General features: G+C 35.3%; 1 protein-coding gene across 5 annotated transcripts in view; it reads left to right on the forward strand.

Moving 5' to 3' along the window:
- The first annotated feature begins 21,425 nt into the window (after positions 1 to 21,425).
- LOC123235194 (contactin-associated protein-like 4) overlaps positions 21,426 to 24,378 on the forward strand; it is a 433,004-nt gene continuing 430,051 nt past the window's right edge. For all 5 annotated transcript variants that reach the window (XM_044661292.1, XM_044661308.1, XM_044661323.1 and 2 more), the window contains exon 1: positions 21,426 to 21,566. In XM_044661292.1, coding sequence (XP_044517227.1) covers positions 21,441 to 21,566 — 126 coding nt within the window. In that variant the 5' untranslated portion in view covers positions 21,426 to 21,440. The remainder of the gene's footprint in view (positions 21,567 to 24,378) is intronic.

Below are 24,378 nucleotides of genomic sequence, written 5' to 3' on the forward strand. Positions count from 1 at the left end.
ATACCTATATAGTTTTTCCTTCCCTTTCCTTTTTTATCTTGAAGCCCTTTTTGATAGTTCATTTTCAAACATAATTGATCCCTTCCTCTCCCAGGGGGGAAAACTGACACAGTTTCTAGCCTTTAAAGTGGTGCTATGAATTCCCCTTCCAAGTTCAGCCCTGAAATCTCTGAGTCATTAATGTGGCCTATACCTCTTTCTGACTTAGTTGTCCCTGATTGGGAGAGGGCATGTACAACCCCTTAATTGGGAATTGAAGAAAGGGAAGAACTTCAATTGATGGAAAAGTACTTTGGGGACATATTCTAGTAATGAGGAACAATATGAACAATACTCGAATTTCTTGTATTCAAAACTTTATACTTTTTCGGGTTGGCTGAAATCTATATAAAGCTGATAAATTTTGGAGACAGTCATTCATTTGAATAAAAAACATTTGGCACACTGTACCAAATAATGTGCTAAATGCACATTGTTTCAATATTTTTTTGTTTCCAATTCCAAGGAAAAGCAACTCTTTAGAAAAGTAAATGTAGGATCTGAAAGAGAGGGAAGATAAGTACACTTTTTTCCTATTAATCTAAACATCATAAAAGGCTACAGAAATATTTATCTGACAAGTATCCAAAAAAGGGCTGATGATTAGTTGGTCAATTAGTTTTAAAGGGGAAAAAACAGAAAAAGAAAGAAAACTAGAGTAAAATTAGCTAAGATACTGTTGTTGAAAAACTTGTATGTAATGATGAATTGAGAAAGTATATTTACTTACAATTTTAGACAAGATTATGAACAGATCCAAGGAGAAACGTCAAAATATTGTCACCAAATTCAACTTTGCAACTGAAATCAATAAGCATTTGCAAAGTGACAACTACATCCAGAAACAATGCTTTGTTCTGGGGATATAAAATCTCAAATAAGATACACGCTGCAATTAAATCAATTTGGGGCTGGATTTTTTAGTAGATTATACAAGTAAAAAAGTTGAATGTCATCCAATAATCAACAAGCCTGAAAACACAAATTACCTGTAAAAGACTTCCCTACTCAATTTGAAATAAATTTTGGGAAAAAATGTAAAGCAGTAGAGCTGAATTATTTTTAAAAGAACAGCTTACATCAATGATGGCAAACTTTTTAGAGACCAAATACTGTGCATCACTCCTCCCCAGAGTGATACCACCACCACTACCAGACAAGAGAGGGAGGAATTGCTGCCATTGGGCTGCTGGGTAGAAGGGTGGATCATATGAAAAAGTATCCTTAGGTGTGTGGAGAGGGGAATGGGAGCAGATCAGTCCCAAATCCCTCTGGTTTTCTAGTAACAAACTCTGGTGGATGACTGTGTGATTACCCACAGAGAAGGCTCTGTGTGCCCTTCCTGGCATGCATGCCATAAGTTTGCTACCATAGGCTCACACTATGTACTGCAATAAACTAAAAATCAACATATGAACAGAATGTTGAAACATTAAAAGAGAATTAGATAAGATAAATTTCATAGAAAGGAAAAAGTGTATATTCTTAACCAAATAAGAAATGATCTATCACAAGGCATATATATAATGTATATACATATATATGTGTATATATGTGTGTGTATATATATATATGTGTGTATATATATATACATATATACATATATATATATATATATTTGTTACTCTTCGGGATCACTCTCTCATTTTATAGTACTACCAATAGGTTAAGTTCCCAGTGGAGTGGCTGTTATTTTTAGAGTTCTAGTGGTAAATCTGTGGTTGACTGTCCTCCAAAATGCTATCTTGCAAGCTTTCACCAGTCTGCTTCCTCTTAACATTCAGTCATAGATTCAGATAATTTGTTGGCAGAGACTTTTACTTAAATGTCAAAGCAAGAGAAGTAGTTACAGAGTATTTCCCACAATATGAAGGTCTCTCTCCCACTCTCCCATTAATGAACTCAGAGTCCTGAGGGAGGGAGGCAGAGTGATCATGAACCTAAAGTACTTCAGCAGTAGGATTGAAGTGCATGTGCAAGAAGAACATATGTGGTCAAGGTAACTATAATACCAGAGCCTTGATGTTCTTTCTCTAGAGAATTTAATTCTCTTGTCATTCAGGATATAGCATCACTACCCTGAACTACAAGCTCTCTCTTTCTAGAGCAGTGATGGTCAACCTCTTGTGCTTGGTGTGTCAAAATTTGCCAAAAAAACAAGCATAACTCAGGTGGTGTGTCACTTTGAGAAAAAAAAAAACTATAATTTCACCATATTTATAGTTTAAATAACAAAAATGTATACTTGTAATATATAACTGAATTTAATGAACCAAAATAGGTAAATTAATATAGGTAGAATTGTCATCTATAGTGCAGAGTGTCTACACCATACTACAGCAAATGTTTCATCCTCAGCATGTGGCCCCTTACTTCTCAAAAGTGGCTACGTGTGTCAGCACTGACACACATGTCATAGATTTGTCATCATTGTTCTAGAGTGTAGACTTGGTGGAATAGAGTAATCTATTGTTGAACTGATTCAAATAGGTCATTTAGTGACTGTGCTGACACCTTACTAGGGCTTCATTGCTATTGGATAAAGCTGGGATGTACACTGTGGATATATCAACATTTGGACAGACTGTGCTTCTGCTGGAGAAGGTCATACACTTCTGCAAGAGTGGGCCAGGCAAAGGCCAGCAAAAAGGGACCAGGCAGCCAACTCTGCAACTGACTGTATAGTAGGCAGGGTGGTTGGCAGCTAGATTCTTTTTAAGGTACAGCACCTATGCTGACTCTGTTGATCTCTGGTCTTACTCTTTGGTGGATCCCTTCAATCCTCAGCTCATGTGTAAACATGCTCTTTTTAATTATTAGAATAATTTTTTTACAAATTACATGTAAATAGAATTTTTATATTGTAATGCAAGATTTCTTGCATTTGCAATATTACCCTAGGCAATCCTGTCAGTTAGCAGAATGGAACTCTGGCCTGGCGGGTGCCACCTGCATGTCAGCTGACAGTTGCTCTGTGACTATTTAAGCCTCTGAAAACCCAACCTTGGGGTTCTGATTTCCTTGACCTCACCCAGACACCCAGCTACCCCTGACTTCCCCTTGGGGACCCCGGGAGGGATTGAAGGGAGGTGGTTTGTGGAATGTGGGCAGGATTTTAGCTTAGAGTAGCCTAGGATAGGGACACCCCTAAACTAACTTAACAACTACAACTGTTTAGCTGGTGGATCAAGCAACATCAAGGCAGTGTCAGATTACCTCTGGCTGAGGGCTGGTTCCCTCAGCCTGACCTTACCTTCTAGGTCCATTGCCAACATTTGTCAGTCGCCCCTAGCAACAGCTTCTCAAGACCTTGAACCCTCTTACCTCAGTTTTCCCTTCCCAGTTTTAAAATAAATCCCTTAGCCTGAATCAGTGAGTTCCTGTAATTCCTATATCATCACCAAGGCTACAGAGACTAAGGAGAGGACAGAATATCAATTAGTTGAGTTACAGAGAAGTGAAAGCAAAGCCTCCATTGTAACCAGGAAGTTGAGCCCCACTTCCTGCTGGGTTCTGTTCTCACCCAATAGGAAGGCCAGCAGGGAGGGGCCCCTCACTCAACACCTTAAAGCAGCCTACAGCTAGCAGTGGAGATTGACTGGGTACCGCAGCTGAGGCTGCTCAACACTGATAGCCCCAAATCTTCTGCTGATCTAGTTACTGGCTCTCAGGCTCCTGGTGACTCACTTTTACTACTGGCATCTTAATATCCATCACATTAATATCCATTACAATATGCAGTCATCCCTCGCTATATTGTGGTTCACTTATCATGGCTTCACTGTATTGTGGGTTTAAAAAAAAAAATATATATATATATATATAATTCTGTATCATGGAGTTTTTGCTATATCGCAGATTTTTGTGGATGAATACTGTACTGTACACAATGAAAATACAGAACACAAATGCCGCTTGTGCAAGTTTGCCAGCATGAGATTATACATGGCACACTATTGGCTGATGGAATGAAAGGCAACCAACTACAGTGCAGAGTTCTATATTCTGGATGCTGATTGGCTCATTGACTCTGGATTTTCACCTATTGTGGGGGTCTCTGAAACATAATTCCTGTGATAAGTGAGGAAATACTGTATTTGTTTTCTAAAGTTTTGTACCATGTTCTCTCTCTCCCTCACACCCCTTTGCCCTTCCCCAAGCAGGCAGGTAACATAATATATAGGCTGTACATATAGTATCATAGAATACATATTTCCATGTTCANTATATATATATATATATATATATAATTCTGTATCATGGAGTTTTTGCTATATCGCAGATTTTTGTGGATGAATACTGTACTGTACACAATGAAAATACAGAACACAAATGCCGCTTGTGCAAGTTTGCCAGCATGAGATTATACATGGCACACTATTGGCTGATGGAATGAAAGGCAACCAACTACAGTGCAGAGTTCTATATTCTGGATGCTGATTGGCTCATTGACTCTGGATTTTCACCTATTGTGGGGGTCTCTGAAACATAATTCCTGTGATAAGTGAGGAAATACTGTATTTGTTTTCTAAAGTTTTGTACCATGTTCTCTCTCTCCCTCACACCCCTTTGCCCTTCCCCAAGCAGGCAGGTAACATAATATATAGGCTGTACATATAGTATCATAGAATACATATTTCCATGTTCATCATATTGTGAAAGAAGATACTTATTGCTTATGCTAGAAAAAAATTCATGGAGGAAGTAAAATTTCCATTTTTATTCATACCCCATATGCTCCTTCTTTGGTGATGGATATTCTTTTTTTTTGACTTTACAACATTCTTCTGGTTCTGCTCACTTAATTTTGCATCACTTCATACAAGTCTTTCCAGATTTATTAGTGATCATCTTGCTTGTCATTTCTTATGGCACAATAATAATTCATTACAGTCATATCACAACTTGTTTAGCCATTCTCCAATTGACAATCCTTAAGTACCCAGTTCTTTACTACAACAAAAAGCTGCTATAAATATTTTTGTACAGGTAGATTCTTTCCCACTACTTTTTGTCTCTTTGGGATATTTCCAGATTGCTCTCCAGAATGGTTGTGTATCAATTTGCAGTTCCATCGGTAGTACATCAGTGCCTAGATTATTCCATATGCCCTTCAATATTTATAATTTTCTTTTTTGTCATGTTAGCCAGTCTGATGGGTGCGCTTGTTCTTTTAAGTTAGAGTGTTACAAAACTCTTTCAGCTAGGATGACAGATCTAGACTATTAAGACAGGAAGAATATTCTTCATTTTGCATCCCTCAGAGCTTCAGTTCTGAGACTGTCACTTATAAGGAGGAGATGATAAAAGGCCTGCTTTTCTTTTCAACAAATTCTTCCTTTTTTTGTCCTTTCATTCCTTCAGTAAGTCATTCCATGTTACTTTTAGAGTAATTTGTTTTATTTAATCATTTCTCTTCCCCTTTTTCCTTTGGAAATCATTCGTATATATATGTACATATAGATATATATGTATGTACATATATATGTATCTAGTTACATAATTCATATATACTATATATACACATACATTTATATATTTATTATTGTTCTATTCAACTCTTCATGATGTCATGGAACATAATTATTGATAGGGTTTTCTTGACAAGGATACTAGAGTTGGTTTGTGATTTCCTTCTCCAGAATTCAATGGATCCTTTTGTCAGGCAATCAGAAGTTAAGTGAGTTGCCCAAGTTCACACAGAAAGTGTCTGAGGCTGGATTTGAACTCATGTGTTTTTAAACACCCAGCCTTGGTTGTTTCATCTTATATGGATAAATGGCTAAGGAAAAATGTAGAAATGTAGTCTGTGCCTAGGAATAAACTTCATTATCTTTCTGGCTCTGGATATTGAAGATAGTCTACTTTGCATCTAAAAACTTTCTCCTTTACATGTTACCATTTCTCTCTTTGAGTCCTTACAGACCTTTATTTTTGCTGAATTCTCACTGGACAATTTTCTTATATAAGTATAACTAATACAGTTAATAGTCAACTGGGGAAATCTTTTGTAATCAAATATCTCTCACAAGAGTCTTATATTGAAAACACACAAGCAACATATATATATATATGTGTGTGTGTGTGTGTGTGTGTGTGTGAATATATATATATTTGAACCACTTGCTTTTTATTACTGAACTGTTTGTGTATATATATATATATGTAAATATATGTTTATATATATGTTTGTGTATATATATGTATTTGTGTATGTATATGTATATATATATACATACACACACATATATATATATGAAAAGCAAGTGGTTAAAATATTCATTCCCTTTAACCCAGATGTGCTATTGCTAGGCATACACACTAAGTAGTCAATGATGAACAGCCAAACACACACCCCAAAATGTGCACAGTAGAAATTTTTTATGAAATCAAAGAAATAATGTAGCTATTCATCAATTGGGAATTAAACATATAGTAAAATAAATGCTATGTAATATTACAGCAGTATAAGTAACAAAAATACAGAAAGACTAAAAAGTATAAAAAGACTTAAACTGATTCAAATCGAAAGAAACAGAACAAGGGAAGCAAAATGTTCAGTGTGATAAAACAAGAAAATAAAAATAATTCCTCAGTTTGGCATTCAAAGTTCTTCATAATCTAGTTCCTTCTTATCTTTCCAATCTTAAACTTTATTTCCCAACAGTTACTCTTTGATCTCATGTCATCGGTCTCCTGGTTGTTCCATGAACAAGATATTCCATATCAACTCCATTTATTCTTTCTGTCTGTCCTTCATCCATGGAATGCTCTCCCTCCATTGCTTCAATAAGTTCCAATTAAAATCCAACTGTCTCCAAGAAGTCTTCCCAAATATCTCTTAACTGTAGAACCTTGGCTCTATTAATTCTTATTTATCCTTTACATAGCTTTCTTTGTAAGTATTTTTTTTGTATGCTGTCTCCCTCATTAAATCATGTAAGCTCCATGAGGTCAGCAAATGTCTTTTGTCTCTTTTTTTTTACATGAGTGTTTATTACAGTGCTTGGAACACAGGAGGTGCTTAAAAATATTTATCGATTGATTGGAAGGAATAAGAGCAAAATACTAAAAACTGTATTCCTGAAAATGTAACCAACTTGGCTCTCCTAGAAAAGACATGAGAAGATAATTCCCTGCCTTCTTTGCAAAGATAGAGGAATGTTGGCATGAAACACTGTATATAATGTCATATATTTTTTGATAAATTACTTCCATATTTTGCACTTTGAGAGACCATATTCCAATACTTTTTCTTCTTCATAGAAGATGCTGCCAAACCTTATGCTATCCTGGCTGTGGTTCAGTAGTATTTGAATTTTTAACTCTGGCTGCTTAAAGTATTTTGCCTTTGAATGGAATTGAAATTCCAAAATATATTGCATTTTGTCTTTGACATTTTTGAGAGTTTTATTTTTGTGTTTCTTTCAAGAGTTAATTGACATATTCTATCTTTTTTCACTTTGTCCTCTAGTTCTAATAAAACTATTATTTCCATTCTTGCTTTCTTGAAAAAGTTTAAAATAATGGTTACTATCATGCTATTTGCAATAATTTCAGTGGAATTTGACCATTCTTTTTTATTTTTGAAATTTTACATTTATTTTATTTTTTAAACATTATTAATATTCATTTTTAACATGGTTACATGATTCATGTTCCTACTTTCTCCTTCACCCCCCACACTCTCCCTACCCAAGGCCGATGCACATTTCCACTGGTTTTCACATATGTCATTGATCAAGACCTGTTTTCAAATTGTTGTTCGTTGCATTGGTGTGGTAGTTTCAAGTCTACATCCCCAATCATGTCCACCTCAACCCATGTGTTCAAGCGGTCGTTTTTCTTATATGTTTCCACTCCTGCAGTTCTTCCTCTGAATGTGGGTAGCATTCTTTACCATAAATCCCTCAGAACTATCCTGTGTCATTGCATTGCTGCTGGTACAGAAGTCCATTACATTAGATTTTACCATGGTATATCAGTCTCTGTGTACAGTGTTCTTCTGGCTCTACTCCTTTCACGCTGCATCAATTCCTGAAGGTCTTTCCAGTTCGCATGGAATTCCTGCAGCTTATTATTCCTTTGAGCACAATAATATTCCATCACCAGCATATACCACAATTTGTTCAGCCATTCCCCAATTGAAGGACATACCCTCCTTTTCCAGTTTTTTGCCACCACAAAAAGCTCAGCTATAAATATTTTCATACAAGTCTCTTTATCTATGATCTCTTTGGGGTACAAACCCAACAATGGTATGGCTGGATCAAAGGGCAGGCATTCTTTTATAGCCCTTTGAGCATGATTCCAAATTGCCAGGCAGAATGGTTGGATCAGTTCACAATTCCACCAGCAATGCATTAATGTCCCACTTTTGCCACATCCCCTCCAGCATTCATTACTCTCCCCTTCTTTCATTTTAGCCAATCTGCTAGGTGTGAGGTGATACCTCAGAGTTGTTTTGATTTGTATTTCTCTAATTATTAGAGATTTAGAACACTTTCTCATGTGCTTATTGATACTTTTGATTTTTTTTACCTGAAAATGGTCTATTCATGTCTCTTATCCATTTATCAATTAGGGAATGGCTTGATTTTTTTATACAATTGATTTAAATCCTTGTATATTTGAGTAATCAGACCCCTGTCAGAGTTTTTTGTTATAAAGATTTTTTCCCAATTTGTTGTTTCCCTTCTGATTTTGGCTGCATTGTTTTTGTTTGTACAAAAGCTTTTTAGTTTAATATAATAAAAACCATTTAACTTACATTTTGTAATTTTCTCTAACTCTTGTTTGGTTTTAAAATCTTTCCTTTCCCAGAGCTCGGACAAGTACACTATTCTGTTTTCACTTAAATTATTTATAGTTTCCCTCTTTATATTCAAGTCATTCACCCATTCTGAATTTATCTTGGTGTAGGGTGTGAAATGTTGATCTAATCCTAATCTCTCCCATATTATTTTCCAAATTTCCCAGCAGTTTTTTTCAAATAGTGGACTCATGTCCCAAAAGTTGGGCTCTTTGGGTTTATCATACACTGTCTTGCTTATGTCATTTACCCGAAGTCTATTCCACTGATCCTCCCTTCTGTCTCTTAGCCAATACCATATTGTTTTGATGACTGCCGCTTTATAGTATAGTTTAATATCTGGTACTGCTGGGCCCCCTTCCTTCACATTTTGGTTTCTAATCTATTCTGCTATTTGCTTCCGTTTTATGAGTGAGTTCATCCCATTCAAATTCAGAGTTATAATTATCAGTTGTGCATTAGCAGACATTTTTGTATCCTCTCCTAGTTCTACCCCTTCTTCTTACACTATTTCCTTTTAAACCAGTGGTTTGCTTTAAGCCGGTATCCCTTATCCCCTCCCTTGTTTAACTTCCCTTTCTACCCCCTCCATTATTATTCCCCTCTTTTTATTTTTAAAGGCTTAATGAATTCCCTCCCCCTTCTTCTCCTCTCCCGTTTTTGATCTTCCTACTCCCCTCTTCCCCTTGGTTTATCCCTTCTGAGTTTCTCAGTAGAGTTAGATAGAGTTTTATATGCCAATAGATATAGCTACTCTTCCCTCTCAGGGTTAATTACACTGATAGTAGGGTTTAACTATTACCTCTTAATGCTCTCTTCCTCTCCTTCTTATAATGGTATTCATCCCCTCCCCTTCCCATGCCCACTTTGTGTGTAATAGAATTTCCTATTTTTCTTATTCATTCAAGTTTCTCTTGGTGTTCCCTATTATTCACCCCGCTCTTTCCCACCCCCCAAATCATCTTAGACCATTTAGAATTCCAACCTCTCCCTATGAATTATTCTTCTGATTACTGTAATAGTGAATACAATAATAGTGAATAGAGTTCACTACAGAGAATTATAGATAGCATTTCTCCACATAGGAATACAGATAATTAGATCTTATTGAAGCCCATAAAGAGGCAAATTTAAAAAATATGAGTTTTCTTTATTTTCCCTTTGTTTCTTATTTAACTTTTAATGTTTCTCTTGATTTTTGTGTTTGGATATCAAACTTTCCATTTAGTCCTGGTCTTTTCTTTGCAAATACTTGGAAATATATCTTGTTGAATGCCGTACTTTCCCCTGGAAGTATATAATTAGTTTTGATGCGTAGGTGATCCTTGGTTGTAGACCTAGTTCTCTTGCCTTTCTGAATATCATATTCCAAGCCTTGTGGTTTTTTAGTGTGGAGGCTGCTAGATCTTGTGTTATCCTGATTGGTGCTCCTTGATATCTGGATTGTCACTTTCTGGTTTCTTGTAGAATTTTTTTCTTTTACTTGGAAGCTCTTGAATTTGACTATTATATTCCTGGGGGTTGTCTTTTCTGGGTCTAGTGTAGAGGGTGATCTATGGATCCTTTCAATGTCTATATTGCCCTCTTGTTGTAGAACTTCAGGGCAATTTTGCTAAATAATTTCTTTTAGTATGGAGTCCAAATTTCTATTAATTTCTGTTTTTTCATGAAGACCAATGATTCTCAGATTGTCTCTTCTAGTCCGGTTTTCTTGGTCTGTCACTTTCTCATTGAGATATTTCATGTGTCCTTCTATTTTATTAGTCTTTTGACTTTGTTTTATTTGATCTTGTTGTCTTGAGAGATCATTAATTTCTAATTGCTCAATTCTAGCCTTTAGGGACTGGTTTTCGGCTATAATCTTTTGGTTTTCCTTTTCAATCTGGTCATTTCTGGTGTTTAATTTGCTTATCAGTTCATTTGATTTCTGAGCCTCACTTTCCAATTGCAAAATTCTGCCTTTTAAACTGTTATTTTCTTGCTAGATCTCTTCCATCTTTCTCATCATTTCAGATTTGAATACTTCAATAGCTTGTTACCAGTTTTCATTATTTTGGGAGGGTTTGGATATGATTACTTGTTTGTTCTACTCTGCTGTTTGCTCTGTTGTCTGGATTTTCTCTGTGTAAAAGTTGTCGAGTGTTACAGATTTCTTCTTGATGATCTTTCTTTTCTGGGGTTACCGATTTTGGCTTTCCATTTTCAGCCCTGTGCCTTCTCAGCTTTATCCTCACATTCAGGGTCTATCTGTGCTCTCTAGGCTCCCAAGGTCTCAGGTCTCATTGTACTCAGGGTCAAGCCTCCTGGTGGTCCCCTCTCCTGCCCCTCTGCCCGAGGCTCCTTCAACAGTCTCAGGGAGCTGCTTCCATACCCGAGCACCCGTCTCCACAGGGTCCCCACTAGAGGTCCAAGCCTGAGCTCAAGATCCTTGTCTGTGCCTAAGTCAATGCCTTAACCAGCACCTGTGCTCAAGGTCTCTGTTCAAAGTCTGTGTGCATTCTTTAGCCTCTTGGGGTCCTAAGTCTTGCTACTCTCAGGAGCAGGCCCTGGAGCTGCCAATGACTTAATGGGTGCCCCAAACCTGCTTTAACTTTTGTGCTCTGGCCTTGGCACTGTAGGTGGTGTGGGGGTAGTGGAGGGGATTGCTCAGCTTGCACTCTAGTGTGAGCTGTTTCACCCCTTTATAGCATGGAAATGCCCTGATTCCACGTACCTTCAATGCTACACCCTGTTGTGGGGTCCTTTCATTCATCTGGATTTGTTTTTATGTTCCCTTGAGGAGTCCTATATGCTTTGGTTAGGAGAGATTAAGCAGCTGCTTTTCACTCTGCCGCCATCTTAACCCGGAACCAAATTTGACCATTCTTTACCTGTCTTGCCTTGACCTGTTTTCCAGGTCAGTTATTTTTTATAAAAATGTAAAAACAGTTTTTGATAAAAACTTTCATTTTCTTCTCTTTTTTCAGTCCTTCGATTTTTTTCTGATATTTATTTCTTGTCTCATGTATTCAAGTTCTATTTGATATTTTCTAGTATTTAGAGAACCCATTACTTGGACAAGGATTTTCACTTTCTGTTCTAAGTCATATTAAGGGTAAGGTAGGTGGTATAGTGCATTAGACTTTGAGTCAGGAAAGCCTGAGTTCAAATCTAGGTTTAGATGCTTGCTAAATGCATGATCCTGGGCAAATCACGTAACTTCTGTTTATCTCAACTTTAGTTTCCTCAGCTGTTAAATGAATATTAAAAAAAAAAAAAAAAAAAAAAAAACAACTTCTTCCCGAAGTTTTGGTGAGGATATAATGAGATAATACATGTAAAAAATTTTTCAAGCCTTTAAGTTCTAAATGATAGCTATTATTCTTATTTATTCTCCTAATTCTTTCTTCAAGAGTCTTTTTTTCCCACTACTAATGCCACTGAAAAATATATTTCTTCATTCTTTCCAGGTACTTTTGTAGTCATTGGGACAAGCTTTTTCCCCTTCATTGAGGTTTTAAATGTATTTGATGTGAGGTTACTTTCAATCAGATCTTTTGGGTATTTCTTGTCTCAAAATATTTATTTTTTAATGTTTGGAATTGTCTTCTAATTACTCCTATTTCCAATATCAGCTCCTTATTTGAAGATTTTTGTCTCTGGGTCAGATACCATCTTCTTCTATTGTCTTAGATTGAGTAATTAAGCCCTGGTAGGCCCTGAACTCAATTTTCTGGCCTATTTCTCACATATTCTACCACCCTTATTTTGTCAATGCTCAGAACATTGGCAGATTTCAAAATCTAGTAGAAGGATCCCCCCAAAAGATCTTCAGTTGTCTCTCTCTGCTTGAGGATTGATAAGTTCTGTCCTCCTAGGACATCTCTGTTCTGCTCAGTGTTCCTATTTCTTTGGTTTTCTGGCTTGTTTTCTAATACCTTAATTCATGTTAGCTTTACTGGTAGGACACCTATTCTATCACTTACAATTTCTGTCTATGGTTTTGTATAGCCCTGGATTGGATAAAAGTGAATACAAATGATTCTCTTTGGATTTCTTGATCATTTTTCATTGGGAAGGGTTTGATATCAATTTGGAAAGTCTCCAATAAAGTTTCCCTAGGAATATTGCTTGACTCGTTGCTACTTAACACATTTATAAGTTACTTGGTTATAAGCATAAACGGTATGTTATTACATTTACAGATGATTCATATCTCAGAGCAATAGCCAAGATACTAGAGGACAGAGTCTGGATTCAGAAAAGAAATATTTATATTCTAGAATACTGTGCCAAATTTAATAAGATCCAGTTTGATAGAGATAAATATAAAGTTAAATGCCATTAAAAAAAAGTTAATTTCACCCGTCCAAGATGAACGGAGTATGTGCACTAGAAAATGCCTATGTTTTTAAGGGTCTGCAATATGACTCTATAGTGATATGAAGGCTAAGGAAGCTAATGGAGTATTAGATATGTTAAGCTAATGGAATCTCAACCTCCTATGGGCTCAGCACTAGGAACAAGGTCCTATCATGGATAAAGTATAAGACATACTTAGGAAGCTGGAATTCACATTCTCCCTCATACAAAGGAAAAAGTCATTAAACTTTCTGTGCTTGAATTTTCCCATCTATAAGATAAGAGGTTGGAGTCTCTGGCTTCTAAATTCCCTTCCAGACAGGAGAATATTGAGTCTAGTTCAAAATGAAACACAAATGAGTCATTTATTAAATTTTCAACATGATCATTTATACTTCAGAAATAAAAAAAATGTAACAAATGATGGATTTATTTATTATTTTGTTGATTTCTTAGACTTATGAAATGAAGTAGAAAACAGTATGTCCTGATTTTTCCATAAACAGATTGTTAAACATTTACTAGCACACCCTCAACATCTAGCTTAAAATTTTTAGGACCTATGACTAATAAAAGGTTAATTTCCCTGTATTACATACTGATCAAATGGCATATGTAGTATTATGTTAGGTGGTGAGTGCCAAATTTCAAGAAAGATATCGATAAGTTAGGGAGCATATATGTGAGGTCAAAGAGAGTGGCAGAGTGCCTCCAGAACATAAATGAATGAAAGACATTTATCTAGTATTTACTCTATGTTCAAAGACTGTGTTATCAGTACTGTTGAAGTTAAAAAGTCAAGTTGTCACTGTAGAGGAAGTTTCTGGGTCCTATCTCTCCAAGGAATGCTTCTCTAACAGTGACTATGGTGACCAAACTACCATCTCATATGTAGAAGTGCTTAAAGAACTGTGGATATATAGCCCTTTGAGGGATATAATAACTTTATTTAAAAGTTTGCCAGCTGGAAGAGAGCATTTTGTTGTTCCACTTTTTGTTAGGTAGGACTGAGTTCAGATTCTGTCTCTGACACATTTTCTGTTTGCCCATGGATACATGACAATCTCTTTCTAGTTTCATTTTCAGAAGTCTTGGGAGATTCTTTGTCAAGTCTCAGATAGGTAACAAATCATGTTATTTTTGCCATCTAGTTAACAAATAGCTGCTTCACCAGTCCTCTCTCCTTCCCCAGGTACTTAATGACTGATTTCTCCTCAGATAGCATCTATGGATGCACATCTTTTCTTGAAAGATAATGAGCTGATTCCTTAACAGATTTTAAGTCCCTTCTCTTGAGAAAGAGCTTTATATCTTTATTTACTGCCAAGGAGTCTGAAGTTCTTCATCCCTGTCTCCTCTCTATGATATTCTTCCAACACAGTACAGATCAGAATTCCTCTCTGATTCAGTCTATTTTCATTTTGATTAAATAAAGCATGTGCATGTGTGCACATAGAGAGTAAGCAAAACTTCAATGGAATGGACCTTAAAGGCTAGCTAATCCAATATTTCAATTTTACATATGAAGAAATTGAGGCCAAGAGAAGTAAAATAACTTGTCCATGGTCAAACAGTAGCAAGAGATGGAGGATTTGAAACCCAGATTATGTCTCCAAAGATTGTGTTCTTTCCACTGCATACTGACTCATTCTCCATAACATAGAAAATGGAAAAACAAAGGAACTAACTGGTAATACCTTCTTCTAGTATGGTGATGCAAACCTATGACACGCATAGCCATTTTCAATGACACGTGGCCACATACAGAGAAGTATGGGGCCCCATGCTGAGGATAAATATTTTCTGTAGTGTAGTTTAGACACTCTGTGCATTATAGATGATAATTCTACCTATATTAATTTACCTATTTTGGTTTATTAAATAGTTATATATTACAATTATACATTTTTGTTATTTAAACTATAAATATCGTGAAATTATGTTTTTTTTCTTAAAGTGACACATCACCCAAGTTATGCTCTGTTTTTTGGTGAATTTTGACTCACCAAGCTCAAAAGGTTGCCCATCACTGTTCTAGGAGGAAGACCAGCTTGTGTTTTTGAGTGACTGTATCACTCATTTAATTAAGACAGAAATACAACTCAGACTCCAAGTAGGTCACAGAAAAGTTTGTTCTCCAGACTTGCTGTGAGCGCCTCTGTATTTTATTTTCTTTATTAGTATGTCCTTTGGAAAACCACGATGATGAGCTTTTGAGGGAGGCTCACATATTTCTTCATTTCATGACTATAAAATCATGATGACCATGTCTGTTTTTCTTTCTTTCATGTTATTAACCTATTACTTTGTCTTAATAATGTATATAACTTACCTTGTCAAATAGAATGTAAATGTCTTGCGGGCAGGGACTGTCTCTGCTTTTTACTATTGTTTATTTGTATGTTCAATACTTACAGTAGTTCTTGGAACATATTAGGGGATAAATAAATGTTTTTTGACTGATAGTTTAGTTTCTATCTACCCTTACCTTTCCCTTGAGTCATCCTCCTCCTCTTTCCTCTTCAACTCAGATCTTTTTTCTTCTACTTTTTCTTTTCTTTATCCTCAGTTCCTTACTTAAATAACTTTGATTCCATTCTTTTTTTTTTTAACCAATTTTGATTCTATCCTCCAATAAATTCCTTTTCTTTCAGCTCATTGGCCTCATTTTCTTTAACCTTCTTTAGTCCTCTTGGATTCCCCTCTCTCCAATTTCTATTTCTGACCCAGTTCCAAAGTCCTCCTTATCACTTGTCTCCTCCTTCTACTCTTTGTCAAGTCATCTCCCCTTCCCTTTTCCCCATCTCCTTTCCCTTCCCTGTTACCTTCCTGTTAACTTAGAAAAAACACAGAACTATTAAATAGTCATAAAGCCACTCTTTAGTTAAGGGAAAGGGGGAACAGGGCTACCTGGCCTTTTATGCAGAGCTGTGCCTTGTGCAGAGTCCAGGATTAAACACTGCTTCCCCTGCTCCCTGACCCCCTGGGGGTGACACCAGGCTAGATGACCACACCAAGGAACAAAGGAAATTGGGGAACTTATATACCATTTGGGAAGGTCCAGGGGCTGGGAAAGATGATTGACATTGTACTGGTAAGGATGGGATTTACAATCAAGCTTGGGAAAGGAATCATAGCTAGAGGCTAGGGTGTAAGGGAAGGGGCTGCTTACACAATGGATACTAAAGGATGGTCCCTGCCCAGGTGTGTCTTCCTGGGAAAGGGTCTTTCATACAATGGGCAAGACTACCTAAGACAAAAGGGTATTTAGCATTTACCCTAGGGTCCATTATTCAGTCTGCAACTGCTAGCCTGAGATTCCCTTCAGGGTGGATTCTCTAGGGAACAGGGAACAAGCACAAGCTTTGGGGGTCTCCAACCTACAAGCTATTTCTAAAACTTGGGGTTCATCAGATCTCACTAAGCCACAAGTTTGAGGTCTCTAGATTCCATGTCGACATTCCCTACTCCCTCTTTTCATCCCTTTCCTAGTTTCCCTTTTCTTCCCTTTTTTCTTTCACTTTCCCCTTCCCAACCCTCCCTCTATCCTCCCTTTCACTCCTTTAATTTTTGCCTTCTTGGCTGCTCCTTCTTCATCTTATCTTCCTCCTCCTTCTCCTATTTCAGGTCATGTCCTTTTTCTCCCTCTTCTACCCAGCCTTCTTTTGCTAGAAATTTAATAGTCACCATCCATTTTGACAATTTGGGAAAAGGTAGCTCAAATAATCTAGGAGATGCTAAAAAATAAGTCATGTAGCATACAGCATGTGTTTATTTATTTATTTTGGAGTTTTATATTTTTATATTTTTTACCAGTAATATGTAATAACAAATTTCCACCCAAGTTTGCCTAGGTTATATATTCAAACTTAATCTCCCTCCCTGCCTTCTCTTCTCCATCCTGGTGCTGGCAGGCAATTCAGTCTGGGATATACATATATTGTCATGCTCACTTTGTATTTATTATGCACCAACTTTTTTCAAGAAACTAGTTCCCAGGGTTTCAAATACAAAAGGGAAAGAATGCTTGCTCTTGATAAATGTATAGCCTATTGCAGAAGGTGGATAGATTGGTATTTATACAAACATAAATGCAAGATGGTTTGAAGAAGAGCTAGGAAGATTAGGGATGCGTTTCCATATGAATTGGCATATATTGTGAACTTTAAAGGGAGAGATATGTTAACAGATACTCTTCTTTACTACCTCCTAGTACTAAATACTCCCTCCTTAATGACTCATTACTTTAACCCATTTGTCATTACTTTCTCTTCTTTCTTTTTAAGCTACCATTTCCATACTCCAAAATGAATATTACAAAAATACTTATTTTACAAAATTATGAAGACAAAATGAGCAAATATCAGTAAAATAATTTTCAAAAACAAAATTTGCTATTTGCATATGAATTAGTATTATTAATTAGCCCAAATTGTGATATCACTATTGTAATGAAATTTCTAGAAATGAAAGTCTCAAAATCAATGTAAATTGACCTCTCCTGTAACATATTGTTTTAAAAAACTGTCTGGGGGCATTGAGAAGTTGATTTGTCAACAGGGTCACACAGCATTCTATGGCAGAGGCAGGACGTTAGTTGATATTTTCCTGACTCCAAAGTTATCTTTTTCCTTTATTATTCCATGACAATAATGAGTATCATTATTACATTTATTATTTTATGATAAATTCCAAGAAGTAATTATTCTTCTAGCTATCTATATCACAAGTTTCACTCTAATAAAGGTCTCACTCCTACTCATGTTCTGTTCAGTGTAGAGAAAAACAGACAACTGAGCTGAGTCCACTGAAAATTAATGCTCTCTAATCTTAATGGAAGTCCTCACTTCAACAAAATAATTATTTTACTACTTCCTAATAATTTTTAACCTCTTCATCCCAGAGGCTATTCCAAATTTTCTTATCTTTTTTTTTTTCAAATTTCTTTCACTATAGTGTTAAACTACCTATAGATAGGTTGTAGTCAATTATACAAATGCGGCCTGACCCAGATAAAAAATATAACTGGCAAATATTTAACAAAATAAAAATGCAACAAAATAGAGATATTATCTTTTAGAACTAAGTTAATGAGTAATCTCCAAGGATCTTAATGTGCAGATTAGTGACCCCTGCTTTTATTTGAGTTTAACATCACTGTCCCATTCTATCTGGTCACTCTTTCAGCCAAATCCCTTATCTCATGGGTGATGAGGTAGTGCAGTGCCTAGAGTGACAGGTCTGGAGTATGGAAGGCCTGAATTCAAATTCTGTCTGACATTTTCTAGTGATGTGACTCTGGGCAAGTCACTTTATTGTGGGGGAGGTAGAGATTAACCTGGGCCAGAAATGGTGCTCCCTCAAGAATGACAGGCTCTGATGATTATCTTTAGAAATAAAGAAATTTATTAAGTTGAATGCAAGTTGAATTATTGAGTTGAAGGGCTGGGAAGCAGGTGCAGGTAAAACAGATAGAAATAAAACAGATAGAAGAGATGGCCTTTAGAATTCTTACACCTTTTTGACAACATGGACTAGTGACCACAAATGGAGTGGTTTGGGGGCTATGCTATAACTCGAAGGCAGAGGAGGGTGGATTGTGCATTTCAGGGGATGATTTGATATCTGAGACACAAATGGTTACTTATCAGAAGCAAACTGGGAGATGCATATTTGTACTCATCAAAAAGTTAGGGGAGAGGCCAAAGGGACCATCTTTCTCAGAAACCCCTTATTATATTGTTTCTCTGGCTCAAGGTTACCTTCCTTCAGCCAGTGCTGCAGTGGTGCAAGAAAAAGGAATTCCTTAAGAATTCTTTGACCTGGGATACCTCTGAGATTTTTGGTGTGTCCAGGGGAAACCCACACCTGCATATCAACTTAACCCTCTTTGCCTCAGTTTATTCATGTATAAAATAAGCTGGAAAAAGAAATGGCAAGCCATTCTAGTATCTTTGCCAAGAAAATCTCAGTGAAGGTCATGAAGAGGTGGTCATGAGTGAAACAGCTGAACAACAACTTTTCTATGACTAACATAGCTGATAGCAATTGTACTTTTGAGACTCACGAAACAGTTTGCATTCATTAGAGATAGTGACAGAAACTTTGAGTGACAATTAAAAAAAATAATTAGCCTTGCCAAGGATAACATAGAATGGAGTGGAGGCAGAGAAATCATTCCACCATATTTTGGTCTAATAAAATTTTGCATGGGGATAATTTTGTTAAAATGAAGTGCAGGATGTGAAGGTAGAAATGAGCAGGGGAGAGAAAGGGAGAAAGAATTGTTGAGCATAAAAATTCCTCATTGTGCCTTTGTTTTCTGGATTAAACAACTGTGACTGGTGAGTAGAGGAGAGGAATGATTGCAAAACATCCCCAGCTGCTCCCAGAGGTATTGATGCACCTAGTGAAGACTGTGCAGATAAAGGCTGCTTCAGGAGACAGAATGAATGCTGCTTAAACAAAAGAAAATATATATATAAATAAAAATCCCTGAAAAATCAAACTCTGGTAATGTGAATACAAGGCTTTTACTTGACAATGCTCATTCCTTTACATCTGGAACAAGCCTTCAGAACAGCCAGCATACACACATAGGCACACACACAGAGTGAATACATGTGCATAGGCCTAAAGCCCTACAGGAATTTTATTATTCCCTGTGGCTGTATCATCCTATAGAAATTAATTGGCATGCCTAAGGAGATTCTGAAGAGTTTCATTACTTTATCACTGTACCTACTTAATAAGACAGCACAGTTTGCACACTAGTAGAACCTCTGCACCACAGGTAAGAAATGAGAAATGTTCAAGGTCAATTAACTGCAAATGTTTAAAGTTAGCTCAAAGTGCTGTAGTTGTAACTGTGAGAGATGCTGGGAAAAACCAGTATTCGGGGCTTCATTTTTCTCCTGATGAGAACTGATGGCCCAAAGTTAGCACACAAGAAGCATGCTGAATCTTTTTTTTTTCCTGGATAGTTTCTCTACACATATTCCTCTTAGTTATATTCTATTGATTTGAAAGGAAGTCAAAATGCTAATGAGAAAATAATTGATATATTCCTTTATTCTGGAACACCATTATAGAGAGTAACTAAAAAGTAATTAGGGTGAGGCTTCTTTGTTTCTTTTAAGGCTGAAATTCATGATGATGTTTCTTATGATTAAGATTCTTAATTTGACTTAAAAAGATATTGCCCAAGTAAATATGAAAACAAATAGATCTTCTTGGAGAGTTTGCTAAGAGCTCAGCTTCTCAAGACATTGAATATTCTTTGAATTTTGTTTTATTCACTAGTTTTTAAAGAAAGTAAACCTTGCAAAATTTAATTCCAAGTAATTTCTTCCTTTTAGTCAAATACACTTTCCTTGTATAGGCCCTCATCACCTTAGAATTAAATTATGGGATTTCTTTTTTGATCTCTTCATTGGTGCTTTGTTTATTCTTTGAAATATTGCAATTTAATTTCCTTTTTGGTGGTTTTTCTTTATATTTACATTTTTCTAGTCATTATGTATGTCATTTCCTTGGCCTTATTTACTTCACTCAGTATCAATACAAGTAAATGTTTCCATGCTTTTCTATATTCATAATTTCTTACATCTTAAAAATATAATAGCATTTTCATGTATCATAATCTTCTTGGCCATTCCCTAGGCAATGGGCTTTTATTTTGTTTCTAATTCCTTGGTATGTCTTAAAAATGCTTCTATAATGATGCTGATATATTTAGAGGCTTGTTTTTTACAAATGGATTTCTTAATGTACACTAAGACTAGTAGTGAAATCTCTAAGTCAAAAGATATATGTATTTTACTTACTCTGTTCTCTTAATTCCAAATTTCTTTCTAAATGGTTATACTGATTCACAGTTCCACCAATAACTTGGTGAGTTAGTGTGTCAAGATCTGTGCAACTTGAAAAATAAAAGTATAAGGTGGTTTTGATTTTCATTCTTTTTTTTTGTTGTTATTGACTTAAAGTCTTGATATTCAAACTGAATCCATGGTTTTTTAGTGCAGTCTAAGAAATTAATAAATTCTTTATCTTGATTTATTAAAATAAGAACTTATTTATGTTTCATGTCTGTATATAGATATGAAATTTATTCTCACTAATATGAATTCATTATGTAATCTTCTTTATCACTTTTCTTGTATTTCTCCTCACAAAAGGAGCCGGTGGTTGGACTCCACTCATGTCAAACAAATACCAGTGGCTACAGATTGATCTCAGTGAAAGAATGGAAATCACTGCTATTGCTACCCAAGGTGGATATGGGAGTTCTGACTGGGTAACAAGCTACCTTCTGATGTTTAGTGACAGTGGGAGGAATTGGAAGCAATATCGTCAAGAAGAAAGCATTTGGGTATGTTTTTTTATAATAACAGAGACTAAATGGTTCAGAACACAAATTCTAGCAATTGTTCATGTTGCTGCCAACTTTGTGTGTGTGTGTGTGTGTGTGTGTGTGTGTGTGTGTATACACTGCATTTCTTTACTTTATATATAAAACTGCATTTCTTTACTTTATATATAAAGTAAAGAAATGCAGTTTTCAGAATTACTATAAAATGGTTTCCAATCGGAAGTAAGGTAGATTCTAGATTTTCAAATGCATTATACATTATTATTTATTGAATAAGTAAAGGTAAAATATAATTTTACTCTGTCTGATCCAACTGATGGGAAACAAATATCATTCATTATTCCATTAAATAGCATTGAAATCTGAGGAAGAAAAAAATCATGTAAAATTTCTTTTGTGTTTCATTCAGTAAAATGGTAGCCTAGCTTTGTCTCTGTATAATGTTATATTCGCAATAAAAATGCTTTACTTTTATTTCCCTTGGTGTTATTTGAGAATTGTTAAAAACACTGAACATTTCAAAGAAATGTAAAGGAAAAAACCAATTCTGTGTGATATGTATAGCAATGTAGGTGCTGCCACAATGAGAGTTGACAGTATTTAATTCTACCCTTCAATTTTTTTTTTAAAGACCTTATTTAGAAATTCAGAAGAAATTCTCCTGGGATTCTTTGAGATCAAAAATAAAATGTCACCAACAGTTTTTGCTCTTTTATAGTCATCATGCTTGATGAATAATTGCAGTAAAATTATTTACATCTTATTGCATAAGAAGGGTAAAAGCATCTGTGCCCAATAATGGCCATGACATTTAAAACTATATTGAGAGAAGCATTCCATGGAAAGAATATTGGACATCTGTTTAAAACCATATATGAATGAGTTTGTTTATACAGATACACACATGCATGTATCTCTGTGTATGTATATGCATACATAATACATATATATTTGAGTGTGTACAGTTTATCATTAAAATGTCAGATTCTGAAGGAAAATGGTAAAGTTCTTTTAAAAGGATGAGGCAGACTTTCCCATATCAGATGTAGAAGATGTAGAAGTTAATTAGAAAAAATATAACTGATAGGAGAAAGAATTTGGAATAAGTTTGATGGAATAAATGAGAAATATTTTCATTCTCGCTATAAAAAAGATTGAAATTTAGGGTTTCATTTAATCTAGAGTTATCTTGCATATATCTAATTTTTCCCTTTTGAAATAAAAAGAGGAAATAAAGAAAGCAAAATGATCATTAGAATTTATAATATTCTGATAGGGAGACTTGACATTTATTTTATGATTAGTCTATGATTGTCAATTTCTCTCAATTTACAGACAATTCTATATTGAATGAAATTCTCCTTCAAAAGTTAACCTTATTTGAAGCAGATAAGAACCATGTATATGCCCAGGAATGTTTTTTTATTTATTTTAAGTTAAATGATTCATTATTTCTCATTTCTGGATAAAAATAAAAATTTAATTATTTAGTGTCTTAAGAACAGTAAAGGAACAAAATGTGAGACAAAGCAATTGTATCTGATCAATCTTTTCACAAAGATTTATGAAACATTTACCTTCTAGTAAATACTCAACTAGATGTTGGGAATGAAAGATAAAAATGAAATCATTCCTGACTTCAAGAGGCTAACTTTTTTGTGGAAAATAACATGTAAATATATATATATATACACACACACACACACACAAATATATATATGACATGTGTACACATATACACATATATTTACTCATATACATGAATATGTATATATATTATGTGTTTATAAAATTTACATGTGTGATTACCCTTATTTATGTGGAAAGCATATTCATATGTCTATAACCATGTATATATTAGTTATATCTTTGCTTATGTATAAAATTATGTACCAACTACATAACATTTTTGTATCACACATTTATTAATATTTAAAATACTAATAATTTATATGTAGGTATTGTGTATATTATTCATACATAACCATGTTGTTCATTAATATGGGTAGATAGACAGATATGTAGACAGATAGAAAGATAGATAGATAGATAGATAGATAGATAGATAGATAGATAGATAGATAGATGTAATNAGATAGATAGATAGATAGATAGATAGATAGATAGATAGATAGATAGATGTAATGTGTTTACTTCTGTATATAAATGTACAAATAGATGAGTATAAACTCAGAGAGGAAGTAATTACAAGTTCAACAAAACACACTGGTTGGAGTAGATCCAAAAGATAGAGTAATGGTAAGAATTCATCTAGGTACCTCCCTAGCACCCCCCCCCCAAAAAAATTTTTTTAAAAGCAAAAACTCTTCCAAATGGATCTAAATAATATATAAGACTGGATTTGAATGGGAAAACCCAAGATGTCACGGTGAGTCATTTTCTCTAACTTATGTTGACAAAGAGAGACAGACAGAGAGATATGCTAACACTGGGAATTATACCTCTCCAGAAGCAGCTATTCAGAGCACTTTTGCCTAGGCTGAAGCTGGTCATGAGGGCAATAGGAGGTCCCAAATATATATCTGAGCAGGACAATGGAAACAGCTTCCCTCTGGCAGCTGCTTTGTCAACTATTAACCAGTTCTAGGTCATAAATTCAGTGTAGCCTAGGAAAAGGACTTGTGCCCATGAGTAATATAATGGATTAAGGAGCAATCACCAGCTTTGTGCTATCTACTAAGGATGAGAAATTTCAGAAGAAAGTAACAGTAGTACAGCTCAGATCCTAGGGGCACAGTAGAATCTCAGTTCCAGTTCTAGTCCATTTTAAATTTTTCAGAGAAAAATCTAG

This window comes from Gracilinanus agilis, chromosome 1 (assembly GCF_016433145.1).
Source record: "Gracilinanus agilis isolate LMUSP501 chromosome 1, AgileGrace, whole genome shotgun sequence".
Taxonomy (NCBI): Eukaryota; Metazoa; Chordata; class Mammalia; order Didelphimorphia; family Didelphidae; genus Gracilinanus; species Gracilinanus agilis.